Genomic DNA, 10695 nt, shown 5'->3' on the forward strand with positions numbered 1-10695 from the left:
TTGGGTTTTAGAGTATATTCCCAAATTCCCTCTCTTGTACTAATCCGATTCAATACATATATATATATATATATAATATTACAGTGGTTGGTTTGCTTAGCTTTTGGGGGACCTTGATAATGTAATATAAGAGTATTTTAATTGTTATGATTGCGATTATAAAATTAAAGCGTGCTGTGTTTATCTAATTGATAAAGGATGATGATCAAAGGACAAAAGACTCCAACAAAGCATCTTTTGTTTAATCGTCATGGTTGGCTAAATGGGCGGTGCAATTGTGGACAGAATTGAGTGTTTGTCTTTCCTTTTTTTTAAGTACAGAATCAATTTTGTTGAGTCGGATCTCAATTGTCGGAATGTTAATGCTTTTGTAGTCCGACGATGATTCAACTTTACTGAATTTTGCAGTTTGTCTAAACCCACCAAAAAAAAAAAAAAAAAAAAAAAAAAAAAAAAAAAAAAAAACTATTCAAAATTCTAGTGATTGTTTCAATGCATCAAGAATTTGATTAGTAATTAGGATCATGTGTACGTTAAATTTGCATGCTTCTGGATGACCATGTTTTATATTAATGCTGAGGGTCAGTTCGGTCAATCTATGCTGAGGATGAAATATGACCTATATGTTTGTAAGTGGTGTTCTTTTTTTCTGAAGAAAAAAATAGCCACATCATTTTTTTTTTCTAATCATTAGCCACATTAGTTTGACCGTTTTTTACATCATTTTTTGTCCTTTGATAACACGTGGCATCTCTCTAGTGGGTAAAATTGGTTACCCCACCCTTACATAACACTGATGTTGTGGATTAAAGAGAATAAGTTATATATAAAAAGACAAGGAAGAAATCAGTAAAATAATGAAAATGAGAAGCATGACGAAAGCAAAATTGGAAATAAATGAGAAAATAAATATACAACTTTTTTAAACACACAAGCGTGGGGTTGGTATATGCCGAATCACAGGTAGTTTATAGTTAGTAGAGTGGAATGAGTCATGTTGTTACCTTTGATGAAGAGGATGTCCAATACATGCCTTTCTTTAGTTTTGTTAAATTGGTTGAAATGAGGTGATTGGCTGAGAAGAAGTAGAGCGAAATGCATGCCACTTTTGGCTTTTGCTTTACATATGCTTTGTTATGGTCTTTTACTCTAATCAAATTCAACTTCTTTTTTTTTTTTTTTTATCCGAATCACATTCAACTACTTAATAAATGGGTTTGTAATCTAAGATTAGTGGATTACACACTAATGTAAAGGATTTGATTATATATTGAAAGAGAAAATTACTGAACTTATCTTTAAGAGTGTATAGATTTTAATTTTTATAGTTTTTTTTTAAATAAAAATCTAGACTCATAAGTGATAAGGAGGTATTTGCCGTCTGTCTTCCTCTCGATAAAAAGCTTCAAATTAGTGTTTTTATTCTCACAAATTGTACCTCTAAAGTAAATTGGTTATGAAATGAACTCGGACTCCACGGCTTAAAAAGCACATGACGACTAGTGCCTAAGACAAGATTTGGACCTTTGATGATCCTCCCCGAGTAAACACTACAGTTTACAAGTACACAGTGTAAATGTCAACACAAAATATTAAATCTAACATAAAAAGAAGTAACAATGATGTATTTAGCATGTAGTTCAATAAGTAATGCTATTTTTAAATGCTTTTGTATTCTTTTCTGCATAAAGTTTTAGCTTTGGAATTTCTTAAAAAAATTATTTTCAATAATTGAAAAGTAATAATATATCTACTGAAAAACATAATAACATTTAAATTATTAAGTATAAAGTCAACACAAATAACAATTAAAATTTGACACAAATTTTTAAATGCTAAAGTTGACACCCCATATAACATACCCCAAATTTCACGTCAAATATAACGTAATATTGGATAAAAAATTTCACATCTAATAAAATATTAAATTTTAGTACTGGTATAAAAATTGAGAGATTTTAGTACTTGTCCCCAACTGGGAGTGTAAATTTTACACCCTCAGATTTAAATCGAACGGTCTAAAGAGATTAAAGATTACAAAACTAAAATGAAACCGTTACCAAATTAAGAATAAAATATAAAACAAAGCTTCAACGGCATCATTTACAGGGAAATTTTTTTTTTTTTTTTTTGATGGTCGTTGGAGGAAGAGGAGGGTTGGAAGGCGAGGCAACCGGCGGATTTCGTCTCTTTGACTTAATTTCTTTACGATTCTCATTTAACTTTTGTTAATTATGTAGTGATTTTTGTTCACTGTAAAATCCCCATCCCTTTTGATTTCGCAATTGTGTTACGAAAAGAAAGTGACTTCCTGCTTTATTTATTGAACTCAATGAACTCCGTGTACAATTCTGCATCCATTAATTTTGTTCAAATTAATAATAATGATTAAAACTAATTTCTTCTTTTTGTTGGCAATGGAGTTGGGTATTGATGAGATACGGGTGAGGAAAGGCTGCTTAGAAAGGGGTTTTCATTTTCTTTATGAATTGTTATCGCTTTCATGGCTGATGGGCAACACCCGCTGTGGATCTTTCAAGGAAAAAAACGACAGCAAAATTTTTTTTTAAAAAGTAGTCACATTTAATTTTTTTACTATAATAAAAAATTATCACATCTTAACTCGAATCAACGAACTAAACGGATTATTAGCATTTCATTGATTTCTCTGATGAATTCCAACACCTGGAGTGCAAACAATAGAGCTCAAAACGAAAGCAAGAGAATCATTTAAAGCACTCTAAACTCATAAATTCAACACCTAACCCTGATAATTTCTCTAAAAATAATTAAAAAAACTCCCAGCCCTGATAAGTAGCTTCGAATAAAAGTAACAAAAATAATAATATATATATTTTTCATCAAGGGTGTTAAAATCTAGAACACAGATCTAATAATTAACGCCTTTGATAGAGCTCAAGAACTCACTTTGTGAAAACTCAATTAGAAAGAAAGGGGTATTTTACACATTTATCCCCTGAACTTATATGGCTATAACAATTTACCCTCTGAATTTTTAATTTTAACAAGTTATTCTCTTAACTTGTAAAATTATCACAATATGCCCATTTTGACAATGATTGTGTTAAATTAGTGTTGAAAAACACATACAATAAAAAATTATAACATCCCAATTTAAATAAAATATAAATCTTTTAATTACTCAACTTTTAGTCCTTAAATCTAATAAAAATTAAAGCAATTTTTAAAAAATAAGCCATATTGCTATAGTTTTAAAAGTTATGGGAGTTAATTATTAAAATTAAAAATTTGTGGGGCAAATTACTAAATTATGACAAGTTCGAAAGGCAATCGTGTTAAAAAAAAAAGTGGTGGTCATTCAAGAAATGACTGTTAATGAAAAATATAAAAAAATAAAACTTCATAGGCAACCTATTATATTCATATTTATCATAATAACCACATGACTATTATGTTCAGTATTCATCATAATAACCACATGCGGTGGTAGCATAACGACCAGAAACAACTTAATAGGACTCTCCTACTTAACATTAGAGAATCGATTATCCTAGTGAAATTGAAAATTATGTTCTCTATCAACCTACCTAATAAGATTTGGACTAAGTTGATTTTTGACTCATTAAATGCTAGGTGAAGAAAGTATGAGTAAATTTCTTTTCCGTTCTACCTATAGACCTAATAGATTGCTAGATAATTAATCGGTTGGCAGCATGAGAACACTAATAATCCCCTTTTATTGTAGGAAAAAAAAAACAATACGTGACATTTTTTTTTCTTTTATATTCCTGTCCAATAAATATATACTACTTGAAACTTGGATAAGAATAAAATGAGCTCATTCCAAGTGACGGTTGAACCTTTCGGAGACGTTTGGTTCATGGATTAGAATCATGAGATTAGAATTAGCGAATCATGAACTATGATTTGAATCGGAATATAAATCCTCCAACCAAACAACTCCTTCATTTGTCACGTTCGGTGGAGCCTTCAGGAAACTCAATGACTCACCTAGTCACCTTTCCATAACGGAAAATAACGAACAACTGAAAGGGCTACAATGGCTGCCCCTTTGCCCCTCCACCACATAAGACCACCGTTCTCTCAAGACAACCCTCCTTTCTGAAATCCCACCACCACTGCCTCCACCTCTGCCACCTCCGCCGTCACAACAACCACCGCAACTGTCACTCCCAACAACAATTCAATAATCAACACGCCAATTCAACCGCACCCATGTCTAGCGTTGCTAGAGAAATGCTCCGATATGTCTCAGTAGTCAGCACAAGCAAATCCACGCCCAATTGCTCCGAACCAGCCTCTTCTTCACCGCCTTCACCGCCAGCAAGATCGTTGCCCTCTGCGCTCCCGAGGACTCCGGAAGCCTCAATTATGCCCGTCTAGTCTTGAGCCAAATTTCCAATCCTACCATTTACACTTGCAATTCCATCATAAGAGGCTACACGAACTGGCATTGTCCTCGCGAGGCGATTCTTTTCTACCGAGAGATGATTTTCAATGGCTTTGAGGCCGATAGGTTTACTTTCCCTTCTTTGTTCAAGTATTGTGAGGATTTGCACGAGGGAAAGCAGCTTTATAATCACTCTATCAAGTTGGGGTTCGCTTCGAATTCTTATGTGCAAAACACTCTGATGAACATGTATTCGAATTGCGGATGTTTGGTTTCTGCGCGGAAGAAGTTCAAGAAAATAGCGGAGAGAACTGTGGTTTCTTGGGCAACCATGATTGGCGCTTATGCTCAATGGAACCAACCTACTGAAGCTTTCGAGCTCTTTGATAGGATGATGAGTGAAAATGTGAAGCCCAATGAGGTTACTTTGGTCAATGTCTTGAATGCCCGTGCCAAAGCGAGGGATTTGGAAACAGCAAAACACATGCATAACTATGTTGACGAGAGTGGTTTCGGGTGTCATGCTAAACTCAATACGGCTCTTATGGATGTCTACTGCAAGTGTGTAAGTGTGTTGCTAGCTAGAGATTTATTCGACAAGATGCCGGAGAAGTACTTGTTCTGTTTGAACGTCGTGATCAACGGACATGTCAACGACAGTGATTACAAAGAGGCTTTTTTGCTCTTCCGTGAAATGCAACTCAAAGGAGAGAAGGGGGATAAGGTGACCATGATCAGCTTGCTGCTTGCTTGCAGCCATTTAGGTGCTCTTGAGCTCGGTAAGTGGTTACATGCCTATATCAAGAAGGAGAAAATTGAGGTGGATGCGACCCTGGGAACCACACTCGTTGACATGTACGCAAAGTGCGGGGGAATAGAATCTGCAATAAATGTTTTCCAACAACTTCCAGAGAAAGATGTCATGACTTGGACTGCCTTGATTACTGGTCTCACAATGTGCGGGGAAGAGGAGATGGCTTTAGAGTACTTCCATGAGATGCGGATAAGTGGGGTGAAACCATATGCAGTGACCTTTGTTGGTGTATTGGCAGCTTGTAGTCATGCTGATTTAGCTGATGACGGAATTTCACACTTCAACTCGATGTCTAGTATGTATGGCATCAAACCTAGTATTGATCACTATGGTTGTATGGTCGATCTATTAGACCCAGCTGGGAGAATAGGAGAAGCAGAGGAGTTGATTCGAAAAATGCCAATCCCGCCAGATCGTTTTGTTCGCAGGGGCCTTCTTGGTGCATGCAGAATACATGGAAACCTCAAAGTGGCTGAAAGAGCTGCTCAGCAACTTTTGGAACTTGACTCAGAAAATGAAGGAACGTATGTGCTTTTATCAAACATTTATAGCTCGTTTAAGAAATGAAAGGAAGCTAAAAGAGTTCGGCAGCTTCTGGTGGACAGAAACATAAACAAATCCCCGGGTTGCAGTCTGATTGAGATTGATGGAATCGTCCATGAATTTGTGAAGGGAGATTCATCTCACCCGCAAGTGACAGAGATCAATCGAATGTTGGATGACATGAGCAACAGGTTAAAGGAGGCTGGTTATGTTCCTGAGAGATCTGAGGTGAGAGACTGCACTTAGCCTCCATAATGAGAAGCTGGCAATTTGCATTTGGGCTCATAAGTACAAATCCTGGGACACCAATCCAAGTTGTGAAAAACCTTCGTGTTTGTGCTGATTGTCACACTGCAACAAAGTTCATCTCAAAAGTTTACAAAAGGGAAATAATTGAGCGGGACAGGAACCGGTTCCACCGTTCTAAAGATGGGTCCTGTTCTTGTAAAGATTTCTGGTGACGTGACATTTAATGCTACACTATAAAGTAATGTCTTTATCTTGACTTTACTAATCAATTAAACTATCCACTTCGGGGACACAATGAGATGGATCCGCGTTATCTCAGCCAGGAAATACATTGAGAGATACTGAGAGAAAGGAGCCACATGGAAGCTTCTTTGCAAATATGCATTGGAAGAATTCTCCAACATAGAAGGCATGGATCTATCTGCAAGCCAACATACGATTGTTGACCTTGGGATTTCCTCCCAGCGATATCATGGATGTCCAACTAAAGCATTCTTTCAAAGAAATCAAGATGGGGTTTATGCATGTGACCAGAAAAACATGTAATGTTGTGGAGCAGCTACAATATAAATATATCTTTAAACATGATGTTGATAGCATGAACACAAACATAAGAATGGTGTAACGTTGAAGTTTCCTACACTAGCCGACCACATCAAGGGAGGGCCTCACAGTCAATCTTCAGGGGAAATGAGGTATGTCAGCTTAACTAAATGCATCAAATCCCAGATTTGTTTAAAAAAGAAAATCAAGAAACAAAATACAATTATCTAAATTACATACAAAAAGCACATGAATGCGATGAATATTCTTGGTTTAGACGACGAGCAAAGATGGACATGAAACCTTCTATTACTCTGAGAGTCCTTATAAAACACCAAAGAAAAACGAATTTTTCCGATGGAAGGAAATTAGTGCCAGCTAAAAATGCTGCCAGAAACCATATATCTGTAAAGATTTCATATCATTAAAATAATCAATAGTAGAGTTTAGCTGCTTTCAAACAAAACCATTCATAATAGGAATACACTAAAGATATCCTACTAAGCCCCTGTTTTAAAAACGAAAGATTACAAAATAAAAGTCATCACACGGAAGCAAGTTTACCAAGTATGGGCTTCCGTTGACTATCTTCTGCATAGTCATCACCATCACTCTCATCATCAGTCTGCTTAGACGCATCCGATTCGCGCTGTGCCGGAGCGCTGACACCTTTGGTAACCGACTGCTGATAAAGAACTCCTCCTACAATTGTAAAGAGGAGGCAGACCAAACCAAAGGGACTGGCATGCTTATCCCAAATCATCACATTGATGGCAACTGTAAGAAACTTGTTTACCACCCCAGTAACAGTGAATGCCGTAGCAGAGATCGCCTTCCTTGCTGCAAACCCAAAGAAACTAATAAGCAAACCAAACACACAGGACAACGAGACTGCATAAAACGCAGCAGGCTCAAACCAATTCCCAGCATTCGATCCCAAAGCCGCAAACACCTCGCCGTACTCCCCGGTAATAATCCAAAACAACGGAGCAATCATCAAGGACAACAAATTGTTGTACAACACGAAACCCCAGGTGTTCAACCCAAGATTTGTGACCATGTGCTTGATGTAAACCATTTCAGTAGTGATCGTCACTAAATAAGCAAACGCCCACGAATAAGCAGTCAAAGTAAAACCCGAATCCGTGGCGACATAGCCAACGGCTCCACCCAAAATGATCAACAAAGAGACAAAAGTGAGCTTGGAAGGACATGGCTGTTTCCTAAACGCCGTATCGGCTATCGCAACCAAAAGGGGCGTCAAAGATCTGAACACAATAAACGTATCGACATTGGCGTGGCGAAGAAGATTCGTGTTCGTGAAGATTGCCAGATAGAAAACAATGGCCGCGGGTAAAAACTTCTTGGCATTGTCCCAAGTAAAGGCGTCATGATGCAAAAAACCCAATTTCCCCATAACCCAAACTCCCAAAGCAGAAGTTAGGTATTGCAGAGCAGTCAAAAGGCCAGGGTAGTTGAACTTGGTAATGGCGAACTTGTTTATCACCGCAAGCAAGCTCGAACACAGAGCGTAACCCACCACAAGACCGCTCGTGGTGTAGTACTGCTTTGTGGAATCGAATCGAATCGAAGACATTATTCCAAAAAAGTTGGGATAAAAAAAAAAACCCTAGTTTGTTCTTTTCCCAAATCAAAATTTTCAACGCACCCAAATCGAGATCTTCAATCTTCAGCAGTGCGTTGGGCTATTTACGGTAAAATTCGATCCTACGACTTGGTAAGAAAATCTAAGACGTGGGAATTGAAGATTAAGCAAATCTAAGGCAAATGAAATCACAAAAATGTCGATCGAAATTGGAGATTTTTTGGGAGAAATTATACATCACCGACTAGTGAAGAAGCGAAGATCTTGAACGGAAAAGCTTCGGAAGAGAAATGGTGAGAAAATTGAGAAGAAAATGGAGGTTGAGAAATGTCGGTGGAGAGAATGGGACGAAATGGAGGATTGAAATTGAATGGATAAATGGAGGATTTATTTCTTTTGTCTGCAGCAAGACAAGTTATGCGGCGTCGTTTTGGAAGGTTTGTGCAGGTCTACGTCTAACGCCGTCGTGACAGGACTTTTATTAGGGAAAATTAATATTATATTGTAGTATTTGTGTTTTATAAAATTAGTGCATTCATATTCTTATTATTATTATTATTATTTATTATTATTTTTTTTTTGAGAATGATATACTTCTTTAGATTCAACGAGGCTGTGAATTGTAATTTGTATCCACCAAAAGCATCACAACTATTTTCCACTATAAATTCATCAAAGAGAGCCGTTGATTCATATAAGCTAAATCCATGAACTCAACTTAATGCGAAAGAAGCAAAAACAAAAATTTTAATTCATTTCAATGAGATATATCCTCATGGAGATATTCAAGCAAAAAACGTGGTATGGTAATGCGTGAGCAGTTAGAATAAGATTTTGTCTATGAATCTATTTATGAGAAGAGACCCATATTAAAAAGATTAAGTTTAAATATGATTCTGAATACACGAGGTTGGATTAGGATCTAACATATAGTTGAGTGAGTTCATGTCAAGATCAAGGAACGTCATCTTTGATGCTCATTGACTTATACACGAATAATAATAAAAAAAAAAAGTTACCATTTTTATGAAAAAATTATTCTCTCTTTTATATACACAAAGAAAAAATCCTTTTTAAGAATTAATTTACATAAGCGTGCAAAATCACTTAAAAATGTTATTTTGGCTGTATGGTATTCGAATGATCACCCTTGTATTGTGAGCATTATAAATGCGCCCGATACACATTAAAAAGGATCTTTTAGCCAAGTAAAAAGAAAATTGAGAGAGATTTTGTGACAAACATCACACAATCTTCTTCTTCATTTAATACAATGGCTTAATGAATGTAGATCTTATTAATGATCGAACCATTTTAAACCTTGTCTTGTTTTATATTTACGTTTGTTTTTGTTTTTTTTCTCATTATAACCCTTTCCATCCTCATGTGTACATAAATCTCTCCAGTCATCATGAGCATTCTCTTCAACTCACTATTTAAGCTAACAAAATTTGATCTCCTTGTTGATTGAATCTCCCATTAACAATATATAACAAATACAAAATTATTATATAAAAATTGAAAATGATTATTTATTTTATTTTTTACGCAATCTTAATTTTATGTGATTTTCTATTTTGATTTTTTATATCCTAAAAATGACTAACAAAGCAAATGATGTCCCAAAATTCTATCAAATTTTCTTATAACAACTTATAATTTGGAAAATTCTCAAAATCTCAATAATACCAAGTTTGACATTTAAATATATTCATTTTTCAAACTTAAATCCTGAATGAACTAAAAATAAAAATATTTTACAATATAATTCATAGTTTTGGGACTTTAAACTTTTAAAAAATGAAAAGAACTATATTATAAGCTTAGTTCATTTGAAAGAAAAAAGAAAAAGAAAAATAGATAAATAAAGATAAAATGGAGAGACAGAAATTTTTTTAAAAAATATATACTGTATATTTTACCTCAAAATTTTCCTTTAGTTCGTACCTGAAAAAAAAAAATTATGGATTTACGAATGGTAATTTCTGAATTTACAGAAATCGGGAAGCGTGAATTTTTTTCTTTTGATTATGAATATGATTTAATTTTGTCCTTGATATGGAGTTCTAAAACTAAGCACTATTGGTAGAATACATACATTTTTCCGTACTCACCCATAAAATTTAATATTCTTATGTGTTTTATTTTAAAATTATTCAAAGAATAAAAAAAAAAGGAAGGGGAAGAGGCTGGATCTTTAACGGAGAAGGCGTTAGGCAAGTATTCATTTTTTACTTTTCCACACGCTGACGCGAGTACGAACATGATGATGATGGTACTCTGATCTGGTCACCTTGACCACAGGCACATATTCAACGTGCACATGTTTGTTTATGTGTATTTTTTTTTTTTTGTTGAAAATTAAAACTTACGTTTAGAGTTTGTTTTAAAATAATTTTTAGTTTTTTTTATAAAAATAAAAATAAAAATGAAGACGTTTTTAATTTCAGATAAAAATAATTTTTAAAAATGTGTTTAGTAGTTTTATTAAGAAATTATTTTCAGTATAAAAAACTCATTAATCTCTATCTCTCTGCTCGAAAAAGA

General features: G+C 34.9%; 1 protein-coding gene and 1 pseudogene across 1 annotated transcript; one reads left to right on the forward strand and one right to left on the reverse strand.

The window, feature by feature from the left end:
• Window positions 1–3897: 3897 nt before the first annotated feature.
• LOC21408310 lies at window positions 3898–6211 on the forward strand (annotated as a pseudogene).
• A 622-nt stretch (window positions 6212–6833) lies between these two features.
• On the reverse strand, window positions 6834–8510 carry LOC21408311 (GDP-fucose transporter 1). The gene has a single exon (XM_010100663.2). The coding sequence runs from the start codon at window positions 8137–8139 to the stop codon at window positions 7087–7089; it is 1053 nt and encodes a 350-aa protein (XP_010098965.1). The 5' UTR covers window positions 8140–8510; the 3' UTR covers window positions 6834–7086.
• Between the last annotated feature and the right edge of the window lie 2185 nt (window positions 8511–10695).

This window comes from Morus notabilis, unplaced genomic scaffold (assembly GCF_000414095.1).
Source record: "Morus notabilis unplaced genomic scaffold, ASM41409v2 Scaffold100, whole genome shotgun sequence".
Classification (NCBI taxonomy): Eukaryota; Viridiplantae; Streptophyta; class Magnoliopsida; order Rosales; family Moraceae; genus Morus; species Morus notabilis.